Source organism: Marmota marmota, unplaced genomic scaffold (genome assembly GCF_001458135.2).
Source record: "Marmota marmota marmota unplaced genomic scaffold, marMar, whole genome shotgun sequence".
Taxonomy (NCBI): Eukaryota; Metazoa; Chordata; class Mammalia; order Rodentia; family Sciuridae; genus Marmota; species Marmota marmota.
This window is the reverse complement of record NW_026000140.1, coordinates 1,501,584-1,529,112: the sequence shown is the minus strand read 5'-3', so window position 1 is coordinate 1,529,112 and position 27,529 is coordinate 1,501,584. Positions and strand designations below refer to the sequence as shown.

General features: G+C 38.3%; 1 protein-coding gene across 5 annotated transcripts in view; it reads right to left on the bottom strand.

Annotated features, from left to right (window-relative positions):
• Positions 1 to 27,529, bottom strand: part of Slc4a4 (solute carrier family 4 member 4) — a 335,973-nt gene that overhangs the window by 256,240 nt on the left and 52,204 nt on the right. For all 5 annotated transcript variants that reach the window (XM_048785765.1, XM_048785761.1, XM_048785764.1 and 2 more), the window contains exon 3: positions 18,014 to 18,193. In XM_048785765.1, coding sequence (XP_048641722.1) covers positions 18,014 to 18,193 — 180 coding nt within the window. The remainder of the gene's footprint in view (positions 1 to 18,013; positions 18,194 to 27,529) is intronic.

Here is a 27,529-nt window from a genome sequence, read left to right as displayed (position 1 = left end):
TGTCCTGCTCCTTGGGCAATTCATTCACCTTTTAGATCTATATTCTTTCATGTAAGGTAGAAATAAAAATCACTGAAGACCTCTGAGATAATTTATGTGCAAGCATGCTTTGTAACATGTCAAATGCTATATATAAGCCAAACCTTAATATTTTTATAATCAGAGAAGAAGAATTTTCAAACAAGTAAAGGTATAGGCAGACACATAAATTGTTATGGTGCTGCACTGAGGCCCCCTGCAGGCAGATATGGAAGATGTGTAGTGAGGGGGGCCAGAAGCAGCCACCTCACCACTTTAGGCTCTCTAGAAAGTTCCAGCAAGACTCCTTATAAGACAAGGCATGATGAACATGAATGTAAACTTTTCAAGGGACAATCCCAATCCAGTAAATGTCTTGAACAAATCTGTTGTCTGGCCTTTCCTCTACACTGATCTGCTTGGAAGACAGTGCCAATAAAACCATGGTTTGTTCCCCAATGAGCCTGCAGCTTCACCCCTCACTCTCACCAGATTCATCCTAGGAACTGTGGGTAGGGGCATATAACATGGGAATCCAACCTTAATCCCCTACCAATGACAGTGGAAAAACTGCTATATCCCAAAGTACTCATATACTATTAACATGAACCAGAGGGGGATTTTTTTTTTCAAGTTAAATTTGGGCTAGAACCAAGCTTCTCTTAATAGTACAGTAGGTGTTTCTCCATTTTTAGAATAATTTGCAGACTTATTCCAAGAATTCAGACGTTCTTACAGAATATCTTAAGTCTTTTATTTCAAAAACCCATTGCCTTCACTAACAGCTTAGTGTATAGCAGCTGCCTTCCCATGGAGAAGAAAAAGAAGAAAACTGCTGGTATGCTGGAAAGACAATGAGGTTAGGGTTGAAAGGCCCAGCTCTGCTCTTTGCTAATGCATGAGTGTAATCAAGTGGCTTACTGATAATAACTAGTACACACCAAGCCTAATCCTTTGCCAGTGTCCTTTGAAGGCATTAAAATTCACTTAAAACATAGGACAACCTGACAAGGCACGTAGATGTCCCACCTCATTTTATTGATTACAAAAACTGAGACTTAGAATAACCAAGTACTTTGCCCACTGTCAAGAGCTAGGGAGTAAGGCACGTAGGAGCTGAAGTCAAACTACCATTCAAGCCCATGGTTTTAACCACTGTTAAGATATTGCTTCCATAAATCTTGCTGCCTACATTTATTAAAAAAAAAAAAAGGAAGAGTAATACTGGCTTAGATTTCTCATAAGGCTATTAAGAAGATCAAACACAATCACAGAGGTGACAGCCTTTATTAAGTCCAAACTACTACACAAGTGTTTTGAGTCCCTGCTCAAGTCTGTGTGAATTTTCCTAATGCCAGCTATTTGATAGGCAAGGATAAGAAATGAAATACACCAAAAAGAAAGGGCTTCCACATATTCTGAATTTAGAAAAGAAACAACCACTGAGTGCTGCGGCCCATGCCTATAATCCCAGAAACAGGGGAGACTGAGGTAAGAGGATCACAAGTCCAAGGCTAGTTTCAGTCACTTAGTGAGGCCCTGTCTCCAAATCAAAAATAAAATAAGGGCTAGGAATGTAGCTCAGTAGTTGAGCATTCTTGGATTCAATCCCCAGTATCACACACACAAAAAAGAAGAGCATAAAAAGACTTCTGAAAGACATCTGTGAAAATGAGTGACTGCTGGAATAAGAGCAGCCACGGCCAAGCTGATGAGCAACGGGAAAAGCCCGTTCAGAATCTGCCCACGCCCTTCAGAAAGACACAACTGTCACCTAAACTGCTGGAATTTCAAATTCGTGGAAGCTATTACATGGCTATGCTCATCCATCTCCACGGCAACACACTTTCAAAGAGTCTTCTCTAGGACTCAGTTGACTTTAGACCAATCAAGTGGAAAACAACTATTCATAGCTATAATTTTCTAATTTTGAATATACCAAGCTTTGGAGAAATGAATAATGGAACCCTCCAGGATTTGATTGCACACTATCAAATGTTCCTCATTTTTAGTCCAATCACTCTGGTATTTCAGTTTCATGATATGATATAAAGAGAGCCAGACCAGAAGTCCAAGGACGTTGTTCTAAACCTGACTCCTCGACCAACATAGGAGGTGTGACCTCAGGCAAATTACTTAGATTGGGGAACCTCAAATTTATATTTATAAAACAGGAATAATGCTGGTTCTAATTGCATCAGGGTGATGGAACAATTAGGGTATACGTATGAAAGTCTCTATAAGTTATATAGCACTACACAAAAATAAAATGTTTGGCAATGTATGGCCAACTCAGCTTAGTCAACTCTCTGAATGGCCTTTGGAACTGTGCACAAAGAGCCAGAGAATACTTCCAATTCCATCCAAAATAACTCTGATGGAAAAATGCAACTTGGAGCAAAAGGGAGAAAAAGAATAGTGTGAAAACATGAAAAATGCTCTAAAAAAACATATTTTGTTACAGTCAATGAGGCCCTCCTGGGACCTTTTCTGATTTCTTTTTAGGGAAAACACATTTCCTGATCACAGACTTCAAAAGCACCATGAATAAAAATACACTGGTGTACTTAGTTCACAAAGGTTTCAAAATTCCTCCAGTTAAACAAAATCTCTCTTTGCATCGCCAGTTTTTTTCTTGCTCTGGCTATGACAGAATAAACTAACAAACCAAAACCATGGTATAAATCACCATGGTGCGTACCTCCTGTGTTCTGGTGATGCATGTCGAGTCATTCTGGAAGGAAGTCACTGAGCAAGCAAAAGCAGGGCTGAGGCTCTGTGTCCTCCTGACCCTGTCACTTGATCTTCCTTCTCCTCCTGACACCATGTGAATCACAGATAGAAAAGGCCTGTGTATGATTTAAACTCAGTGCTACTGAACGTTCATCTGGAATGGTGTGCCCCTCCATCTTTCTAGACTTTGAAACTGCAGAAATTTCAAGAGATTTTTCTTGACTGCCAGATGAGTTTATCAAAACATAAAAATTGTGGAGGCACTAGAAAAGGTAGGACTGCTCCTTTCATGCCAACACCCAACACTTTAGCTGACACTCACGAGAGGTTTAGAAACACAGGCATTATTTGGCATGTTAATATTGTAGGAAGCAATATTTTCAGAAAAGAAAGTTAAATATACAAGCAGAAGTTGGGAGTGGTTCCTAGATAACCCAGCATTGAAAAAAATAAGGAAGTTGGTAAACATAAAAGTTTCAATTCAACTTAGGTTAAAAATGGGTGCTTTAATTTACTTTATGCCTTAAATATAGATGTGCGTTTACCTGCATTGGGAATTATATATTCTATATTCTATATCCACATGAAATTGGTACCTTTCATTTTCTCAAATATGAGTCAAGGAAAATGGAATTACTTTCTAGATCAAACTTCTCTCAATGAAGCCTCCTCCTACCTAGGTCAGGTTCGATGGCTAGTCTTAGATAAGCCTGCTCAACTCATCATCCTTCCTCCTGGCCCAGAGCCTTGTTTATGCTTTTTTTTTTCCATTTAATCTACAGTGTTCTTCTCTAGAGTCTTCTAATTTTTTCTCTCATCCTTCAGATCTCAATTAAAATAGGACTTTCTCAGAGAAGCTTTTCCACAATCCCCCAACTTAACCAAATTCTACCAATATCAAACTACAGCACCATGAACCACACTCCACCACAAGACTCACTGCAAGTGCAATTTCACATTTCTCTCTATGGGTGTCTGATCAGTAAGTGCCAGACTAAAAGCTCCCTAAGAGAAGAAAGTGTTTTTAATTTTGTTCCCTCTCCTAACCCCAGCACCTAGCACAGCACCTGGTTTCAATAAATATTTTAGGTAAAGGGATGAATGCATTAACAAGTCATCTCCTCTTTCCTGATACTGACATGATCCTAGGGTTTACTGAGAGATTCTCCCTAAAGTCCTCAGTACTGAATAACTTTTCCCAACTTCATTTGCTTGACAGGAACAAATTGGATGGGTAAGGACTTTCTTAGAGGAGGGAAGCTTGGGTGACTAAATAAAGTCACTTGAAGCCAAAATGTTTCAAAAACACACCCCTGAGAAGAAACCAAGAAAACTGACCAAATTTCAAAACTTTAAAATTCAAAAAAATATATATGAGTGAATAAACAAATGAAATGCATAAACAAAATGAAAACTGGGTAGATAGAGAAATACACAGATTTGAACAAAATAAACAGGCTGATAGGAAAATTATCAGTCTATAGTAAAATCCAGCCACACTATCCATTTCGTCTAGTCAGTGGTAGCTATTTTGGTTATGGTTTGTTGTATTTACATTTCCAATAATAAGTGTAATTTTTTGTACCCAGAAAATCAACCAAAAAAATAAAAGTATGCACAATATGATTCTAAGCTAAGATTTCTGGATTAAACATGGAGGATCTTGTAGGAGGAAAGGAAGGGCTTCTTTATCCTTTCTGCCCAAGTTCAGTATCACTCTACAGCACAGCATAAGAATTCATGTTGACAAGACAAGTTGAATTTAGATACATACAGTGCTTTCAAATTCCATTCACTCTAGTATAAAGCTGTCAAAAAGCCTGCTCATAATAACCACAGTGCAGTGGTTAAGAGCCTTCACTTAGAATCAGAAAGCCCCAGATCCACATCTCAGCAACGCCACTTGCCAACCGTATAATGTCAAGTTGCTCAGAGGCTCCGGGAGCCTTCAAACACAGAAAGGAGGACAGTACCCTCAGGTTTGAGTGAAGAAAATTAAGATTTCACTTTTTTATGTATTGGCAAGGAATTTAGACCCTAGCTTTTGTTCAATATTCATTATTATTATCATTATCAACATTCCATCAATGAAACTCAAATCACCTAATACACAGATTCACTCTAATTACTTCTCATAAACCTCCTCTGTGTATATATAGAGAGAACAGATAGACATATGGTATAAACAAACTGACCTGCAAAATGTAAGCAGTTACTCAGGCTCACCAGCAACAAGAACAAAGTTAAGAGATGGAAGTGAATGTACCTGACAGTTTTTTACTACTTACATAGAAAATAATAGAACAAAAACATTCATTCACAACACCCATTAGATATTGTTTAGAAATTTTTTGTGTAGATGTTTCTCACAGGAGTCAGTATTAACAGAAATGTATAATGCAATACACCTAAGCTTACATCTCACTGGCCAGGACTAAGTCACATGGCCACCCCTCACCACAGGGCAACCTGGGAAGTCAAGGACTTCAGCTGGCACTTTTCTGTTGTGAACCACACCTGAGAAGAAGTACTTCATAAATATTTACTGAACTGGATCAAGATGGATTGAACTTATCTTCAGAGTTCTGAGACAGGGAAGAGTGATGTTAGGCAAACTACTAAACAGAGTCTCCCAAAATGGGCTTTTGTGGTCAGTTTAGGTACAGAAAGACAACAACCATAGTATTTCCTCCTAAAAAGGAGAGGGATACTTTTGAAGAAGCACCTCATCTTATTCCCCACCTGTAATTCTCCATTCCTAGGGAAATATAGCCAGCTCCTCACTCTCCCTGCCCCACCTCCTGATACGCTCCTGCCCCTCCAAGACTCGAATCAGGAGCTTTTTCCTCTGTGAGGCCATCTCCAAATACCCTCACCATTTTTTTATGCTGTCATAACACCACTATTAGCAATTATCACATTCTTTTACATTTATCTGATTGTGTCACACACACAAACTATCTGTTTATAAGACATTTTCATCTCCACAGCCCCAGGGCCCAGGACTATGCCTGAAAAGGAGAAGTGCTCCATAAATATTTCTTGGGTTGGATCAAAATGGACTGAACTGTCTTGCACTGTGCTGAGAGGAAGGCTCAGGGATCTGGCAGTATCTCTTTTCTCACCCTGTTATGGTGGCTAATAGGGTGCCTGCCCCCAGACCATGAGGGATGATGACAAGCTTACAAGCTTACAGTTCATACAAATAGATCATGTCTCAGTGAGATCATGCATTAGCTTGGCTTTCTGACCAAAAAGGAGAGTCAAAAAGCAGTTACATTAGCTTATTTCCTCTCAGGGGAACCATGGAGAAAAGAGTAAAAGTTTTGTTTACCAAACAAAAGGCTAAGAAAACATTTTTCCATTTAAGAAGATGACAAATTAGTGAAAGTGACAAAAATGAATTAAAACCTACCACATATTCAGAAAGTTGCACAACTGCCTAAAAGCAAAACTATAATTGTAAATGTGTTGGCATTTGGCACAGAGTTCAGGATTTCAAGGAAGCAAACCACTCTTTTATGAACACTAAACAGAAATGTCACAAGCAGCTTTTGATTAAACTATGATTGTCACAGTCTATAGGAATGAAGTAACATATGGTGTTTTTAAAATAAACTACTAACCACATCCAGTGGTTTCAATTAAAGAATGGTTCATTGCTTACAAAAATTCCCCTAGACCCAGCTGTCTTCCAAAAAAGTCCCATTGCCTCACTCTGAATTTCCACTGTCATCAGGCAGATTACCAAGCGGCCAGCCTTGGATATGGTGTGGACACTCAAGATAGCATCTTTGTAAAAAGTGAACATCTTAATCCAGCTTTGTCTTGTGGCTGAAGACAAAGCCTTGGAGAAGTCTCCTATAAGGAATATAAATTAAATTGCAGAGTTAAAGTGATCTGCAAGATGACTAGACACTTTTTTTCCATTTTTTTTTTTTTAACCCAGGGCCTCATGCATGTGAGTCAAGCGCTCTACCACTGAGCAATATACCTGCTGCCCAAAGACCAGAGAGTACTTAAAGGGAATTTTTAGAAAGCATAGCTACAAGACAAGGCCCAAGCTCTCTGCAGGAAAGCTGTCTCATAGAGGTGATTCTAAAACTAATACAAAGACATAATGTGGATATAAGAATGAAGGGAAGTGAGGTGGACCACACATACCTGTAATTCCAGCGACTAGGGAGGCTGAGGCAAGAGGGTCAGCCTCAGCAACTTAGCAAGGCCCTAAGCAACTTAGTGAGACTCTGTCTCAAATAAAAAATAAAAAGAGCTGAACATGTAGCTTAGTGGTAAAGTACCTCTGGATTCAATCCCTAGGTACAAAAAAAAGCGGGGGAAGGAAAGAAAACTAGTTATAGACTGGAGAGTCACTGCAATCATTAATAATCATGCTTGGGGGGGAAAAAAACTAGCTCAAGAAAACTAGGATGAAGGGAGAATGTAGAAGCCTGGTACTATTAAGCTACTATTAAGTTGCAGGGCTCTAGTTTGAAGGGTAAGTGTCCCTTGCCACTCACCAGTGGCTTTTCTGCTCTTTGATCTCACTGCCTTTCTCCATAGTGAGGGGTCCCTTCACTTCTTCTCTTCTTTGCTCAAACTATGTCATAGCTCTCTCTCTCCTACTACTTTCAGCATCATCCCTGTGCTTGTCATTCACAACTCAGTGACATTGTTTAGCCCTCAATTGATGTTTTAAAATAAATGCATTCTCCAGATTGGTTTTTCTGCTTATACACTGCCCTTGATGGATTTCTTTTTACCTAAGCTTATATGAGCCTTTATTAAATTAAAGATCCCCCGTTCCCTCTCAGTTATTAAGATGAAACTTTCTCTTCATCTGCCAACCAAGGAAACCATCTCTGCCACTTCTGCCTATATACAAAAATACACTAAGACCAAAGGTGAGGGCAGGGTGGTAGGGAAGAATGAAGGAACTTTGGATTGTGTAGAAAGGAGTAAGGGGAAGGGTGGGACGGAGGGGATGGTAAGGACAGTAAAATGAAATAGGCATTATTACCTTATATACATGTATAATTATACCATCTGTGTGACTCAGCACCATGTACAGCCATAGAAATGAGAAGTTATGCTCCATTAGCATACAATGTGTCAAAATGCATTCTACTATCATGTGTAACTAATTAGAATAAAAAACTTTAAAAATAATTTAAAAATTCACAAAGAAGATCCTTAAATTTATCCCATTGTATTTACTCAGGAGTGAGTAGAACTGAGGTCTTCAGAGGCTGGAAGTTAATAGGGGGAGAATGGATAATTGGAAGAATAAGTACTAGTGCTCCATAGCACACATAGTAAGGCGACTACAGTTAACAACAATTTACAGAATATTTCAAAATAGCTAAAACAGAGGATTTTTTTAAAGTTCCCAACACAAAGGAATGATAAACATTTGAGGTAAAGGAAATGTTAATTACCCTGATTGTATACAATTACTCTAAATTGTATACATGTATTAAAATATCACACTGTACCCCATAAATATGTATAATTAGTACACCAATTAAAATAAAATAAAAATAAATTTGATTAAAAAATATTTTTTTATTTAAGAAGAGCTTAAAGAAAATGTAGATCTACAAACCCTCCAGGTTTGATTTGAGCATGCAAATAATAGGTCAGAGATCTTTCCTCGAGCCATGCTTACATGCTTTTCAAAAACTCTGGTCAGAATTTCATCTAACTGAGATAGCCAGTAGAATACAGTTACTTATTTTCAATCCTTCCTAACCAGAATACCTCTTTACTCAAAATCTATATTTAGGAATTGGAAGATCAAAGAAGACTATTAGTCATATCCTTGTGTATACAACAGTAAAAAATAATTCAAAATGTTTTTGATTTTTTTTTTCCTATTTGCTTGTGGCATTCAGCAGTTGCAAAAGTAACAAAGTATAATTAGACAAAAAATTAACTTGGGGTTTTATAGTTACTCACGTGTACTCCAGATACCAGGCAAATGTGCAGTGAATTTCTAGTTATAAAAATCACTTTTCCAGTGCTGTGCTAATAGAAGTCACCCCACTTTCAGATAAAAACAACTTCAGTTTTGAACAAACATAGCCAGCTACCAGGTTCACATGTTTATGATAAATTTACATCCCCAAATCACATTTTCCATTAATTCAAGTTATTCCTTCCCAAAGACTCATCAATGAAGCAGAATCAATTTAAAATAATTGCTTTCTCCTGTGGCCTTTGTGCTAAAACTTTAGTAACTGGCAAAAAGATGACTTTAATACAAATTGCTGGATCACAATACCATTACCATGAGAAGTGGCTTTCAAACAAGGATATCAAGTGCATCCTGCTTTAAAAAAAAAAAAAGAAAGAAAGAAAAGAAAAGAAAGAAAGAATTCTGCTTAAGTGATAATCAGCAAAAGAACATATAAATTCCAGAGGTGTTATTGTTTCAGAATCATTAAGTGGTAATTCTGAGAAACATGTCTAAAGGTCATCTAAATTCATTTCTGAAAGGATCACAGACCTTAATCCCAGATACACATATAAAATCAATTCTTAAAGTTCTCTGTAACAAATGCTACAAACAGACTCAGGGCACATCTAATTAACAATTATCACTATCATAAGTAACCTCTTTTATGTGCTATCCTCACTCATCATCATGGGAATGAACCCTAAATAAATAGTTGTCCACACAAGCAGGCTTATTCCAATTTATCAAGCTATATGGCTCTTTGAAAAATTACATCTGAAATAATATTTTGCATGCCTACATTGGTCTGCATATTTTCACAAATCTTGATATTTTAATATTTTTCTATACACGGGGTAGCACTTTTATCTCTATTTTGGAAACAAAGACAATTTCTATTTTATTTACATGCAAATCATTTATTGCAAAACAAAGCTGAAGAGTTATAGCATGAGAAAATTTACTTTTCCAAGCCTTCTTCCTCTTCATTTCACCATTATTCAGAAACACACCTACTGGAAAGCTCTTTCTATTTTAGTCACATTTCAATAAGGATTTAAGTTGGGAATAGCATTTTTTGGCCAAGTTATTTATTAATATTGAATAAATTACACAACCCTTCCTCTCAAGTTTTTATTTTATTAGACTAGACTATTAGAACCTAATAAGTAATTTCTGAATGTTTTATTTACTTGTCCATTTAAATGGATATGCTTTTGCAGAACATAGTTCAAAAGATGCATGTAATATTGCTCCTGCCCTGAGGGGCTCTAATGATACCACTGGAGAGATGACACACACCTGAAAGAGGTCAGTCACTACTGGAAGCATTCGAGTCTACATACCAATCTGTATAATTTAGGTATATAGCAGGCATTCAAACACTTGCTGGTAAATGGATGGAATAGGAGAATATTATGCTAAGTGAAAAAAGCCAATCCCAAAGAACCAAAGGCCAAATGTTTTCTCTGATATGAGGATGCTAATTCACAATAAGGCAAGTGAGGAAGAACAGAGACAATTTGGACTAGACAGAGGAGAGTGAAGGGAAGGGAGGGGGCATGGGAGTAGGAATGATAGTAGAATGAATTGGACATTATTACCCTATATGTATATATGATTACATGACCTGTGTGACTCTACATCATGTACAACCAGATGAATGAGAAATTATACTCCATTTACATATGATGTGTCAAAATTCATTCTACTGTCATGCATAACTTATTAGAATGAACAAAAATATATATATTTAGTAAAAACACTGGCAAAGTCATTGCAAGTTGGTATAAATAAACTTACAAGGTCAGGGAAAATCTGTGTACTTTTTATTATGCTTTTTAAAATACTGACGGTAAATAGTGGAATCTCTGTTACATTGTCAATTTACTCTTAAACATCTATGAATTCCAAGTTAGGAGCCAGCTTTAATTAATGCAGAGTAATGAGGAGAGTTTTGCTCACTTGTTTGTTTTTATAATTAAAGAGATACTAGATGAAACTGATATTTTAGATATCTGGCAGCCTTATCTAAAATAACTTCTATTTCAAGGAAGATCCTAAAGGCTGCAAAACCAAATAGAAAGATATTGCCCAGGGAATTCAAAGGAAGAGTGGATATAAGAAACACTGAAGGAAAGTCAGTGAATGGATGGCTATGGTAGAGAAAGAACAGGAAAGAACCAAAGATAATTAAGATTGTTTCTAGAGACAAAGGAAAATGGGGGCTCCATACTCACAACACCTCTATCAAAGTGTGATGAAAACTCAAATAAAACTCCTGTTTATGGGAAAGTTATTAAAAGAACCTAACATTCCTTCCTTCAGATTCTGGTCATGGAAGAATTCTGGAGAACTTATTTATAGAGTGCACCCATGGTTCCTCACCCCAATACTTCTGCTTTAACAGGCCATACTCACAAAGCCCTGAGTTGAAATCCCTCATATTGAGAACACATGTCATTTTAAAGTTATTTGCTTCCATATGAAAAATTTCCTAAACAGAACACCACTCCAAAAAAGTCCTTGCCAATTTGTCACTCCTCGTGTACATTCCAATTGCACATATGCGTGCACGTGCACACACACTCACAAACGCACTCACACTCATGCTCCCTGCTTCACAAATTTAACTCCAAACCACAGGCTGTGTCCCATCTTCTGCTAAGGTAGTAACAATGCCTGTTGCAGATAATCATTTATACCCTGTTTACTTCACTAAGAAGTACTTCACAACTTGAATTCCACATTCCTTTCTGGTTTTCCCCCATTTTCCACTCCAAGTTACAATCTCTTTTTAGCCCTGAATACCCCCAGCACCTGGAGTACACTAGAACCTCTGAGGCCTCCTGAACTCATGAGTCACTATAAATAGCAACAACATCAACTCTCCCATGACACACGTAAACACACTATTCATAACATCCCATGGCATGATAAAATGGAATAACTATTGGAAGAGAATAGCCAGTAGCAACAGGAAATGAATACTATAAGAATTGCCAATTGGAGGGCACTCTGAGGTGACTTCAAGAGAACTGTATTTCAGAAGTCAAGGCTCTCTGATATATTTATATAGTCAACTGGCTAAAGAAGACAGAAGCACCGTGACACCATCCTTTCATGTCCATTGGCACCACAGGAATAAACAACCATTATTTGTATCACACGAAGCACAATATTGTTGTGCCAACCCAGCACCACCCAAAACACAAGAGGTCAAGTGTTCTCCTTCCGACAAAGCACTGCCTTCAGATTCCTGACTTGTTCTTAATCAGATTAACTTCTCTGAGGAACACAAAGAGAGAAGCTACTGGCTTGCAGGGGTGCAGAACTGGGGATCCCACCTGTTGATTAAATTCAAGGGCACACTTGGTAAGCAGAGCCACTTGTTACCACATAAAAGAGCAGCTCAGTAGCTGTCACCTGTGTGCCCTGAAATTCTCTTTTCCTTGGTCCTTGTATCTACCAGCCAACATTCAGACTGGCGCCTGCTGGCAAGTTGAGAGACTGAATTTAGGTTGACTCTTCCAAAGATGCTACTGGTAGTCAGGACCAAGCTGATGGCTAACATAAAGGAATAGCCAATGAGAATTTGTAGAAGACAAGTTTAGACAAGCTTAAAGAATAATAATTGTTGTTTATAAGGAATAATCTCTACAAAGTTTTAGCCTGAAACTTTTGGCATTATCTGCATGCAAGAGAGGGAAAAAGATGAGGTTGAAGAATGTATCCAAGGTAACTCAAAATATAATTACTGCTGACCATTATTGCTAACCAGATGCCAGGCTCATTTGATATTTAGAATATACAATTAAATTCTATCACAATCCCCTTCTTACAGATGAGGAAGCTGAAACATAAAACAACTCTGTTTCCAAGGCTATACTGCAAGTTTGAGCTGTGATTCTAACTCAAGTAAGCCACCTCTAAAATGTGCTCTTAACAGCCTAATACACTCTGCTTTTCCAGGGAAATCATATAGCAAGGGCCCCTTCTGAAAAGGCCAGTTACTTTTTAATATAAAACCTTTTGATCTCAGACCTAAAGATAAAGTGTTTCCTCCTATTTCCATCAATAGAGATAAGAATGAGGTAGACAGTATAGTTCTTCTGTTCATGTTTCTTTAAACAGAGACAGCACTATCTCATTTCATACTCACCCTGAAGATTCCCTTCTGCTCTGCATAGTGATTCATTTTGGGTGTATGTCAATGGCATATAGAAAAATTAAAGAAATCTTACTTTATGATGGCAGAGTGAAGGGTCTTGCCTAAAAAGCATTTAAAACATCCAAAAAAAAAGAAAGTAGAAATATACTAAAAAGTATGAGGTCAGGTTGGGAGCGGGCATAGGGGTGTGCACTGGGAAAAAGGGAAGTCAAATGACAAAATACCAAATATTCTTGGCTCTTATGAAAAGCTACTCTGTTCATTTACCCGGAAGCCCCAAACAAAAGCAGCTGCCCATTTCTCTGTTTCAATTTCCTGAATATAACTGGATCACCAACTGGCAACCATTGTCCCAGGCTCACAGAACAATGTCCACTAGCATAAATCCGTCAATTCTGGTACACATCCAAAGAACTAAAAAATGCCACAAGACTAAATGAGTGTCCGTGCACACCTAGCTAGCACCACGTCGCTGCCACACAGGCAGACCTGTATGCGAGGGGCAGTTGGTAGCTCCCAGCACTGATGCCTGTTTAAGCTTGTCACAAAATGCATTACACAGTAGATCAACGTACTGAGCAGGATGTTCTGTCTGTAGCTGTGTCTCCCAACATTTCACACGTCTTCAGAGTTTTTGCAGTAACACAGTGGCCCCTGGTACCCCATACATACTCCAGGACACTAACAAAAAGAGAAGTGAAGAGGCCAAAACCATGGAGGGTGTGAAGCCACACTGTGTTTCCAGATCCTATCAGCCAGGACCATCTTCCCACCCACTTTTCTGGGCAACCCTCAGATGATGGCAGCTGCTAACTTAGGGGGAAAAAAGTGCACGGTGGAGGAGGCAAAAGGATTATTTTTAAGAAAGAGCACAATCTAACTTTCTCTCCACCACCCACTCCACACCACCTCCTCTTTCCCTTGTCTCTCCTGCCTGTTCTTCTAGTTTGCTTTTCTTCCCCAGCCTCTCCCTCCCGATTGCTCAGAGTACCACACTCTCACACACATTTCCTTCTCTGTGTCTCCAGCTGGGACACGGGCTCTGCAGCCACACTGAGAATAGCAGCTGTGCAAGGACTTGGAGCTACTGCTGAACTCAGAGGACATGTGGCTAACTGGCTTCCTTTAAAACTCCCAATGTGGAAGGGACCAAACACATATCCACCTTTTAGAAACTCTATCGACACCAGAATGCTGGAGAAAATCAAAAGCATCCTGTTCCAAGCTAAATGAACCTGTTAATTATGTTATCTCCCTGATGTGCTCAAGTACTGCAAGTTATTTGGCTTATTTCTTCATAGGAATGTTCTTTATTATTCAATTCCATGACTATTGCATGAGGCTTCTGAGGCAGAGGTACCCGAGCTCTGTCTGGAATAGGAGCATTTGTGAAGTCAGTGATGAATCTCTGTGCTCTGTGGGTCAATTTCTCCCATCACCTGTAAGTAACAAGTAATTGCATACACTTGGGAGTCATCTACCCAGACCAAATTACCACTTTGGCAAAAGCTGAAATTATGAGGCATTTTCCAATATGGAATAATTGAAAGGATCAAATTTTACATGGCAAGAGAAAAAGGCAGAACAGGGAAGTAGAAAATGAAATGTGCAGTTTAAAAACAAGAAAACCAGCTGGACCTTCATCTAGAATATGGGAAATCTTTTTTTCATGTGTGTGTGTCTGTGTGTCTGTGTATGTGTGTACCAGAGATTGAACTCAGGAGCACTCAACCACTGAGCCACATCCCCAGCCCTATTTCGTATATTATTTAATGACAGGGTCTCACTGAGTTGCTTAGATCCTTGCTTTTGCTGAGGCTGGCTTGGAACTTGTGATCCTCCTGCCTCAGCCTCCTGAGCCACTGGAATTATATGCATAAGCCACCAAGCTATGCCTAACCACCAGCTAGAATGTGGGAAATCTTTAGACAAATAAAAGCAATATTTATGCCTCTCCAGGAATGCACTTATCCAATTTATCTTCAATGAACATGTATTAAGCAAATGCTAGGTTCCAGGCATTGTGCTAGGGGCCAGAGAGATCAATGAACAAAAAAAAAAAAAAAAAAAAAAACCTGATTCTTGCTCTCCCAGAGCTTCCAATCTAACACCAGCTCAAAGCAAAATTGTAGACTGATCAAAGTTGCAAGCTAAACCAGGTATTAGGAAGGAAGCAAATAAGGAGCTGAGAAAGAATAGTGCTAGGGAAACTGCACTGGATGGAGTAGTAAGGAAAGGCCTCTCTGAAGAATTAAAATTTTAAAACAGGAAGAAAAAGCTAATCAGGGTATGAATAGGGTGACCATTCCAGGGAGAGAGGCTTGTAGGTGCAAAAAGGCCTGAGGTACAAAAGGTTTTAGCACCAAGGATCTAAAACATCAGTGAGACTGGATTAAAGTGAGTTAAGAGTGAATGGCTGCAATGCAGGACTGGAGAGAGACTGTGGACCAGACTGCCCAGCTGAGATGGTATTCTAAGGGCAATGGAAGTTTTCAGCAAAGGAGCGGCATGACCTGGCTTACACCTCATCATGACCAATATTGCCACTGCATGGAGAAAGACTCCAAAATTAAAGGCTGCTACAGATGTCTAAGCAAGATAAAACAATTCCTGAGCAGCAAAACTTTAAAGGAATAGACAAAAAGATTACATATGGGGGTGAAAGCAAGGAAAGTCAAAGATACTCGCATCTAGTGACTATTTATATGACTTGCTTGTTTTGTTTTGCCTCAGAATAATATAAGCATCACACAATGCACTGCTGGCACATGTGGGAATCTTGTCTATAGGACAATAGGACATCATCTCCCTCCCTCTTTATCTGTGTGTGTGTGTGTGTGTGTGTGTACTGTACATGTGCACACACACACACACACACACACCCATATGTAACTCAAACATTCTAGATTCAAGAATAACAGAGACTGTATATGGTTGTTCTTGAAAGACAATATGGTATATATTAGGTAGATACTTCACTAAGTGAGTTTTGTCCTAAGAATTTTATTATCACTTGGTGTCAGAGCTTGTGGCTTCCCAAAATCAGGATTAAATTTCTTTCTACATCTGGGTGAAACAATTCTGACTTTCAAGTAGAACTGCACCAAGATAAACCAACTACCAATCTATCTAGTCTCTGTGATAAGCATCAGAGAAAATAATGGCAATTTCTAAGAGAACCTTCATGTCAAAATGGATCACTCAGACCAAATATCTTAAAGGCATATTGCAGTGTTACTTAATGGGCAACATGAAAAAAATAAACACAAAATGCAAACCTACAAACAATATCCTTAGGCTCAATGAACAATTTGTTCTTTAACAACTGTGCCTCCACTGAACCCCTCAGAAACCTAGCATATAACATAAAGCAGCAACCCCCAGGAACTGTGAAGTGCCCTGCCTATTTCACATGCTGTACTCAAACTGGCCCTCAAATGCCACAGAGAGCAGCAGTCTTCTGTGGTTGACAGACATTCAGACTCAGCTTTCTGATCTGTTCATTCCTAATTACCTGTTGGCACTACTTACTAAAAAGCTGGTACATAATTATCATCTTAAAATCCCTTGGCCCATATGTCTACATAAGAATCTCCTTTTCAATATCAACAGAGATGATACACTCTTCTTCTTAAGTTGCAGATAGATAGATGACTTACAAAAGAGAAAAACGGATCACAAGTGCATTGGGAAGAGTCCTCTGATACTGATTCAAGTCTCACCAAAAACAGATAGTAAAAAAAAAAAAAAAAACAAGCTGGATTAATTTATTTGGAAGAGGGTATTATCTTTTGTTCCTCCAAAGTATTGACTGTGGGCTTTTTATATGCATTTCAAGGACTATGCTCAAAACTGACCCAATAGTTTTAGTTGCTACTTGAAGGATCCCTTCCAGAAAGACTTTCCCTTGGCATTCCAGTGGAAAGTTCCTAACTTTATTCCCCTGCCCTCTGTTACCTTCTAAGTCTCACATTTATTCCAACATCTTTTCTGTTTAGTGGTCCATCTCCAAATTCTCCTCCAAACTCCAATCTGTTACTCATTGGCCCAATTGTATGACTTCTCTCACATGGTACTTCTCTAGATTCCTAAGCCACCTGCTCAGTTCCAGGGGTGATACTGTCAAAAATTCACAACACTGCACTTCACACCCTCTTTAATTTAACTCTATAAATTCACTTTTCAACACCCCTTAGCTGTTCATTCTAATTTGGCCTGTCATCACCTGCAACGACTAAACTCGATCTTTATCTGTGCCACCCATAATGCATTTTATTACAGGGTCCATATTTCTGCAACTGTAGCAAAGAGATGAAGAATGCACAGAGCTCTGCCAACAGGAAAAGCTGTCACTGTGTAACTCTTGTTGGGGAATCTCCCAAAATTGGCATATGTTTCTGCTGCACATATTCATTCTCACTTCAGCCACAAGGCTATCCGTGCAGCCAAATATTCCCCACATTTAAAAAAAAAAAAAAAAGCAACATAAACATATGCTTTAAACACACAGTTCACTCTATCACCAGAGTCTAGCGGTATGCTTTGACCTCCTGCTATTCTCTTCTTCATTACATTTTTACACAATGCATGACTTCTACTATGTTCAACATTTCAAGAGCTGTGTCATCTATGTTCTTCTCTGAGTGATAGGATGCTTCTCCACTATTCCTTTTCAAATCATTGACCTAGCCAACCATTTAGTTTAATGTCATCTACAGCATTGACATTTGTAAAGATATAAATACACACACACACATACACACACACATATATGCATACACTCTCATCTTAACCTACTGTCTCAATGCAACCTATTTCTAAGCAGGTGTAATAAATCCAAAAAGTTATTTTAAGAGTTTACAGTCACTGTTGAACACCATCAGTAACAGTCTGCCCTATTTCACTTGTCAAAAACGTAGAATATACAACTATGCCTAAACTCTGTCAGATCTTCTTTGACCAACTCAGAATCTTCTAGATGACTTGCTAGATAAATCTACCAGCACAAGAAAAGCATCTCCAAAGACATTCTCCTTTAGAGCAGACATATTATTATCTGCAGGATTCTAGACAGGGTCTTTCCCGAGGATGGGCAGTAAAGCAGAGGGAGGCACCAAGCCCCAAAGAGTACTCACTGAGAGGTTTTAGGATGCTGCTGCTGGATTCATCAGCGTTTTCCACATCTGATTTGTCAGAGTAGTTCTCAGAGATTCTCTCTTTTTCCTTCTTTTCTTTGTGCCCTGTCTTTCTCTTGTGACGTCTTCTTCTCCGGTAGCTCTTGGGCACGTGGACCCCAATATAGATGGTATGGTGGCCTAAAGAAAGTATACAAATAATAGTCATTCTAAATCGTATTCTCTGCTGCATACAAATCACACAAGATCCACAGGCCAGAGAAATGGTCTATGAACTCAGTGTTACTATTCTATATTTGATTAACTCAAACTGGAAAAACTGAATTTTCTCCCCATTTTTAGTTAGTCGCAGTGTGTGATTCAACCTGTTGAGTAGCATTAGAATTCTATGAGGATGTGCTCCAGCTCTGTCCAGATAGATGGCTTTTGTTGAAGAAAACCAAAGAATACCCAACTAGAAATCAGGAATCCTTGATTCTGGCCATACCTCTGCCACCAACTAGCTCTATGACCTTCAGCATGTTTCTTAACCACTGTGGGCCTCAATCTCATCATTTAGATAAGGAGAGGCTTGAACTGGGAACCCGTAGAGGCCTTTCTGGTTCTAACTTCCATGACACTATGATTATTTTGACTGGGTGCTGGAAAAGAAGCTGTTGGAGCTGCAAAAATAAAGATCTAAACTCCAAGTTCAAAAAGTCATCTTGCTGAGGATAAGGTTTTACAGTATAAATTCTTTTTTTTTTTTTTTACCCTATCAGCAGAACAGAGACTTAGAATTGGGACAAACTGAGAAAAATAAGACATACTTGGAGAGAAGATTTTAGAAATACTCAAATGTTCACACTAGGAAACAGCTAAAATGAATGTCAGCTACAGTGCCATTCTCATTTTTCTTTTTTCGTTTCCAAAAGTTTCTAAAAACTGGTTGTTGCAATGATAAAAATAAACTCAGCCCAGCAAAAAATTGCCTTGAAGAGAAGGGCAAGAGGAAAAAAGATTGTGAGTGCTTTCAGTTCTCTAGATGGAAGGAGCTGCAAAACTGAAAAGAGGTATTATTTTTATAAAATCTGATAAGACAAAAAAAAGGGGAACTCAAAGTTCCACATCTTTAAAAAAAAAAAAGTTGGGAAACTTTTAATTTCACTTTATATACAGCATAACTTCTGAATGTGGGAATGATCATTCCAGAAGTGTGTATACACTTTTAACTGAAAATTATATTGGATTATCTCAACTGTGGGTTTCATTTCCCATTTCTGGAATTACTCCTTGATGACACTTTACAATGCCACAGATTATCTCACATACCACCATGTGCATGAAGTATTCCCATGTCAATTGCTGTGAACTGCTCTCCATGGTAACTCATCAAGCATATCTAAAAACACCATAATCCACGAGGCTATTCCATTCAATTGGCAAGGTCAAAAGAATTATGTGCTGTTTCAAGAAAGAGTCCAGCTAAGGGATGGAGAACCCTAAGTGAATGGGTCAGTGTTCAAAAGAAAATATGTGATACTTGGAATAATGAATTTGCAAGCATGTCTCCATGAAGCAGAGCCCCCACCCCAACACTCACAGAAACACAGCAACTTGCTACTATAAAGCACAGTAACATTCTCCCCACAGAATGTGTGCCAGTGAGAAATGTATCATGTCTAACCATTTGTAAGCAAATTGTTCTCATGGGAAAGCTATATTATACTAGGAAGTAGGAAATGTCTCAGAAACAATGTGAATTAAAAAACAGTGTCAATTGTTTCCTGCGCTCCAGTTACTGAGGGATTCCTGCAGCTTTATCTCAAGTCTCAACAATACAAGTAATCAAGCCAACCCATTTCTTCAGTAAATCAAACACTGAAAGTTGGGTTGCCTTCATTCAGGAATTAGGAAAACATTACACACACACAAAAAAAAATTAAGAGGTAGAAAATCTTTCTCAAAATTTATCTCATTAAATATTTTCTATACCTTATTAAATAATGGCAACCCAACAAAAAAATGGTAATTAAGTTACATTAGTCACATTGACATTATACATAAACACGTAACATATTTATCCAAATTCCTTGCTGTACATTTGATCGAGTCATTTACAAGGCAGTTTACAAGGGCTGACAGGATTTTAAGGTAAGAATTCCAACTATGAAGCACTGTTGTCAACCTAACAAAAGAGTCACGGTGATTCAGAGTGAGCCTTCAATTCTGGAGAGGGATGTACCTTAGTTCTTGTGGTTCAGTTCACTTTGTCATCACAGGCACCCTCCCTGTGGCAGATTCACCTTGTTCCCATCTCCTCCTCCCACACTTTCCCTGAGAATATTAAGTAATCTCAGCAGATGTTATGCTGTACTCCAGAGAGTTATGGCACTATGGCACCTGGCTACCCGGGAGAGACAGGAGTTCCTTTCAAGAGATCCCAAATTTCAGGGGTTTTTTTAATATTTATTTTTTAGTTGTAGTTGGACACAATACCTTTATTTTATTTATTTATTTTCTGTGGTGCTGAGAATTGAACCCAGAGCCTTAAATGTGCTAGGCGAGCACCCTACCACTGAGCCACAATCCCGGCCCCAGGCATTTTTTTAATCAGTGTTATTGAAGTATAATTTAGAAACCATAAGATTCACTCATCTTAAGCATGTAATTCAATGATTTTAGTATATTTACAAAGTTGTGCGACCAGCACCACAATCCAATTTTAGAATCTTTCTACCAGAAAGATTCATCTTCAATCATTCCCTATTCCCACTCCTAAACCATACGACCATTCTTAGGCATTTTTTATACTCTCTAGTGATGGCCTCTATGAAGTCAGAATCCCCTACCTCACATGGATATAAACTTTTTATGGGTAACCTCACAGCATGGCAAAATCAAATATTCCCTGTGAGAAAGATATTGATCGTCCAGGAATTTCCAGAGGAAATCATGGGACTGAGCTAAGATTCAAAACATGCAGCATCTTCCTTCTCCTCCCATATATCATGGAACTAAAATTTCCTCTTCAATCTTGCATTCAAGCAGAGGAGAGGAACATGGTTCTGGGGTTAAAAAAACCTTTATATCAGTATGGAGATTCCTTAAGAGACTAAGAATGGAACAACCATACAACCCAGATACATCACGTCTGAGTATTTATCCTTAAGAATTAAAGTCAGCATACTCTAGTGATATATGCATATCCAAGTTTATGGCCACACAATTCACAACAGCCAAACAATAGGTATCCATAAATGGATGAATGGATAAATAATATGTGGTATATATGCACAATGGAGTTTTAGTCAGCCAAGAAAAAGAACAAAAGTATGATATCTGCAGGGAAATGGATACAACTTCAGAGTATTAGGTTAAATGAAATAAACGAGACTCAAAAAGTCAAGGGTCATGTGTTTTCCCTCATATGTGGAAGCCAGAGGGGAAAAGGGGGGAAAGAAGGCAAGGGAATCTCATGAAAATACAAGATAGACCAGTAGAGTAGAGAAAGAGGCCAGGGGGAGGGAGGAGGGGAAGGGAAAGGGGAAGTCCTAGGAAATAAAATTGACCAAATTATGTTACATGCATGTACGAATATGTAACAATGAATCCCACTACTGTGTATAATTATAATGCACCAATAAGACAACCGGGCATGGTGGCACATGCCTGTAATCCCAGCGGCTTAGGAGGCTGAGATAGGAGGATCGAAAGTTCAAAGTCAGTCTCAGCAATAGCAAGGTGCTTAGCAACTCAGTGAGACCCTGTCTCTAAATAAAATACAAAATAGGTCTGGGGTGTGGCTCAGAGGTCGAGTGCCCCTGAGTTCAATCCCTGGTACCCCCACAGAAAAAAATGTACCAATAAAAAACAATATTATGAAAAGAAGATATTTAGGAGCTCAGGAACAGTGAGTACCTCCTGCTTCATCAATTACTTTCTCAATTGCTCTCCACTCACATTTTTGCCCATGAGAGGAAAGAGCAAGACAGCCTTGCTTTGGTGGGTGGGGTAAAGTAGGCATGCTTTCTTAAAGTAATGACCAAATATTTAGTAAGTCGTATGTGCCAAATAACAAAAACACTGAAAGTAAAATGAGCAGAGATGGAAGCATTCTTACTGCCCCCACAGAATACCTGTTGTCTAAACAACAGGAGCAGCATTCCTGCTGAAGATATACTCTTGTTGATGAGAATATCATAGGTGGATCTCAGTATTTATTTTCATTAAAGTAACTTTACCTGTCTCAGAGAAATGTCATGAAGATTAATGGCTATTTTTAAATTATAACTCAAAAAATGACTGCAAGCTCTTAAGGGAACCACAAAGGTTGACGGTGTGGTATCGTTTTACATGTAAAAAAGAAAAGAAGCAACTTGACAGATAGGCTTTCTGATCCCACAGGAATCTGAAAAATAGTAAGATGCTCAAAGAATCAGGGATAGTTACTCTGCCTCTTGTAAGGAAATTTTTAGGCTTTAAAAAAAAAAAAGAAAAGAAAGAAAAATCTCTGCTTAGAAATTTCAGGAAAAGCTGCTTCCAAAGATAATGAAAAAAGAAAGAGGAAAACTTTTTAAAAAACAGCTATCACTCCTAAGGAAGACGTTATTGTTTAACATGTTATTAAAATAATGGTTTCATTATTGCTACCCAAACTATAAAGTAAAACCAGTGGAACCCACATCAGACAGCATGCATGCAGGTGTGCTGGCATAGGGCATTCTGGCCTGCACTTGGCAGAAGACCCAGCATCCTGCATTTAAATAAGTGCCCTACAAGCCTTTCTCAGAGAGATGGTGTGAGTTCTCAATAAACCTGCAATGCCTCAGAAGTGTCTCACAATCCACACCACAGCCAGTACTACAGGGGGAAAAAATGTGGCTTTCCTGGTTATCTCTGACTGTCAGAAATAATCACTACATGATTCCCGCTTCTTCCCATCTTTACCTGCACCACCCTAGTTACAAGTAGGAAGCACTGTAAAGCCATCATATCCAATTCTCCCGATTCCTGAAATATGTCTAATCTGAGTATATACCTCCAAAAGCTGATACAATGTTTTCTGGCAAACAGAAAACTCTTAACACTTAGTGACCCTGTAGCCATCCAAGTTAAGGTGGGTTTTCTCAAATTTACCCATTTTGCTACCAAGGATGATTTAGAACTTGGAAGAATTGAATCCCTGGAGGCAAAAACTTAAAAATTCACCAGTCAACTTAAAAATTCTATAGATGACTTGGCAGCTGACAACAAGTCTCTTTATGAAGGATGGATCCATGAGCTCCTTCCTGGGAAACATGTTACTGTGTTCACTGTACATACAGAATACAGCAACCATCTAAGAAATGCTTGTGAGCATGCCAGGAACTGCTCCATGTTCTGTATCTCTCACTTCATGCCATCATGCTATCATCCCCCCTGTACAGCTGCAGGAAGCAAGAATGGAGAAAATCAAGGCTGTTGCCACTAGCTAACCAAGTGTCCTCTCCATAAAACCCCACAGGAGAAATACTCTCAGGTGTCAGCAACAAGCAGAGCTCCGTATCTCATCACCATTTTGACAGGATTTTTTGGTAATTCATTTGACATTTATACTATAAATCTTGTAACTATTTATTTCCTTCCTCATCTTTACTGCTAGAAAGGGAAGAGACAAATATCAGGCTAACTTCAGTGGGTATATAGTTTTATGACATGAATTTTATACACTAATCTCACTCTTCCAATTTTTCAACTATCATTTTCACTTCACTCTAGGCCTTTCTGAAAAAAGACAGCTATAAAAATTTTTTAACTTGAGATTTCAGAACTATGTTCTAGCTAAAGGATCAATTGCCCAGTAATCTACCTTTCCCCACCTCCAGCCATCCCCATCTTCTCTCCCCCGCCTCCCACATACATCTCTAATTAAACACTGAGGGTGTTCCAAATATGGTCTTTATCTACATTATTGTTCCTTCTATAATAAACTGGATTTCTTTTTCTCTCCAGTTCAAAACAAAGATTCCTCAAGACATGGCACTTCACATCATTCTTTCAGAACTAATCTGCAATATTCCTAAAATATAAGATAAACACTACATTTCCCTGGTTTATTTAGCATAACCTGGATTTATGCCATGATGCCTAAAATGTGTTGTAGATATTGCCAAGAGGAACAGAGGGGAACCAGAACTAAATAGAGATTTGCTATTATTTTTAATTATTGAAACAAAAATGAAAGAGTTAGTTAGCAGAGATCCTAGAAGATAGAATATAAAAAGATGCTGCAAAGACTTACTACCTAGACCAGAAAGCTCAGTTAGAAGTACATGCATAAGGGTCTGGGGATGTGGCTCAAGCAGTAGCCTGCTCGCCTGGCATGCGTGCAGCCCAGGTTCGATCCTCAGCACCACATACAAACAAAGATGTTGTGTCTGCCGAAAACTAAAAAATAAATATTAAAAAATTCTCTCTCTCAAAAAAAAAAAAAAAGAAGTACATGCATAAGAACCTAGAATTGGACCAGGGTTGTAGCTCAGTAATAGAGCACTTGCCTCACTTGTGTGAGGCCCTGGGTTCGATTCTCAGCACCACATAAAAATAAATTATTTTAAAAAAAAGAACCTAGAATATAACATCAAGTCCAGACACCATGTAGGTTGTGTGTTTGGCACTTTTTATAATAAGAAATAGACCAATATGTAGACCAATATATATAATTCTAAATATTAAATAATGAAATAGAAATAATTGGTTAGTTTATTATTTACAAACCCCTAAGAGTGTCCATCAGCAGCTATGATAAGATATAATCAAAGCTGCATTGATAATTTTATGGGGCATAAATACCAGCTCATGAAAAGAAAACTGCCTTCAAAAGGCATGGTGTAATTTTGCAGTTAACAGGGGTTAAGCCAGTCCATTAAGAAACATGTATATGAGGTTCCTTACTTTAAATACATACTATTGCTCAGGACAAGGAATGGCTTCTATTTTTATATTTTGGATAGGGACTACTTTCTACAAAGAAAAAAAATAATGCATATGGTTATTGATAGATAATTACATATTATATATTTTGGTTTATTTATAGATCATTTCAAACACTGATGAGTAATTTATTTTAATTTCAATGCTATCAACTACACTTATTGTCAGGCATGCAAGCAAATAAATAATAAAAGTCAACTTAAAAAAAAAAAACTTTTCTTCCCACTGAATGGCATGGTAATTTTGTACACTGAAACCCTCCCAGAAATCCTCAAGGCACCTGAGGTTCCCCAAGCAAGACTGATAAGAAATCTCAACTTGTTACCTGGTATTTACTGAGCACAGCACTTTTAATATTAATATTTGATGATGCTGATGACAATCTCTAGGCAAGGACAAACAGCTGCAGAGAAACCCTCTCAAGGGGGAGGCCAGCTTGGGGTGGGGTTAGACTCCTGTCATTTAGCTCAGAAAACTTGTGTATTTGCCTTTCAAGTGCTTATTTTAGCAAAAGAGTTCTAATTATACTCTTCAGGTAAAGGTGAGGACCCCAAGACCACATACTAAGATGGTTTCCACTGCAGTTTCCATTATTAATGGTTGATAATAGGGACAAAATCTGGCTGGCATCATAAGAAGTCTGAATTAGTATTTTTAAAGAAACATAATTCCATTATGTATGGCGAACATAAATTATTTAAAAATAAGTTACCGAAAAACAAGAGTCCCCACTTAAAGGTACTTTAGGAACCTGCTCTAATTAATAAACAGAATTGAAAAGCAGCTTACCCTATAAAACTGCAGTTCCTGAAGTCTTTGTAATGTAAAAAATTTATTCTCCAAGTAATTTTAATTTTGCTCTAGCAAAATCTTTTATGTCCCTGTCTATAAATATAAAAATACATCTGTACCTATATACTTATATCTGCATAGAGAGCTAGATATAATTTTCATAAACAATCTGAATGAAAAGTACCTCTTTCTGTGTCTGGTATACAAAGGTGCTCCATAAATGTTGATCTCATTTCTTCCTTCCTTTGCAAAGGGAAAGTCAAAGAGCACTATTTTTCCTTTTTTCCACCCACCACAAGCCCTGATGATAACTTGTGAACTTAATACTCCAGAACCTTCACCCTGAGCAGGACAAAACCACTTTTAACATGTCCCTTAGTTGGCTATTTTAGCCACTGTACAGAGTTTAACCATTCAACAGAAAGAACACCTTCCATAACCTCAATTTTCCCCTCAACCCACCCAGAAGCAAGTGCCTGGCAATCCCCAAGAAAAGCTTTGGGCAGTTTCTCAGAGCTCTCACACAGTCCTATATCCAGAAACCAGGTTTGTTGGTCCTGTATCTTGACTGAAACCAGGTTTGTTAGTCCTTTAACTTGACTGATGGGAGCACAGTAGGGCCAAAAGACCTGAAAAGGCCAGGTTAAGCAGGACACAAAAGAGGGAACAGGAGCCATCCAACAGGAAGAAGGAACTTTCCACTTACACTCACATTCCAGAGCCCCAAAACAGTAGATGAATTTTAATGTGAAGTACATATGCAGACAAAATTCACCTGTGCACCAAATACAGAAAACTGACAGTTTCCATTTATTTTTCTTGCGGTCAACATTTGCACAAATAAATGGGAAATAGAGTTGGAAGACACAAAACAATGGTTAATCCAATGGTCATTGACAACTGGATTTGCAATTGCAGCCCCAGAGTCCACTTAAACACACAAATGCACACATTCATACTCTTGTTCCACACACATTGTCCATTTCTGAACCTTTGTGGCTTCTCTTTTTGCAGTAGACTAAACCCTGGCTGGGCAATAGGAAGAATAGTCTTTAGTTGCTATAGACAAATAATCCACAATATAGTTAATGCACTCATGGGTAATCACGTATAAAATATCTAATGTTAGTTCATATAATTCCCTCCCCTCACATTCTGTATGTAGGTAAATGAGATGCAGATAATGCTATGGGGCTGAAGCAGTCACCAAAAACTAGGGGAAATGCTGCAAGAGACACGTTAACCTTATTAAGACCAATCCCAAGATCTTCATGCCTAAAGTTTTCTACCTATACCCAGAAAAAAGGGGGACTACATTCACCTACACAGCAGTACATATTCATACTTTTAGAGTTGAAATGATCAATTCTCTTCATTTTCACCCTGTTTATTTTCCAGTGAACCAACTAAAGCCAAATAACCAGTTAATGACATACAAAGACTATTCTTGGTGCTTCTAAAAATATCACCCTTTCTTCCCACTTTCCCACTACCATGGTATCAATTCCACACTCACCCCTCCCAATCACCATTGTCTGCAAAAGTAGTGAAATAATAATAACAACAATAATAAATTTCCTTCAAGGTAGTAATTACCTAGTAGGGAAAAAAAAAAGCTCAGTGATTCTCTGGAAATGTTTGTGTCCTATATCCCATGATGACAGGCTTGAATCCACATGAAGATGGTCTGATGGAGACATCTGTCTTCCCACTTATTACCTGGAGTCATTCAAATGATGAGGCCAATCAGACTGTGTGGTCTTTCTCTCA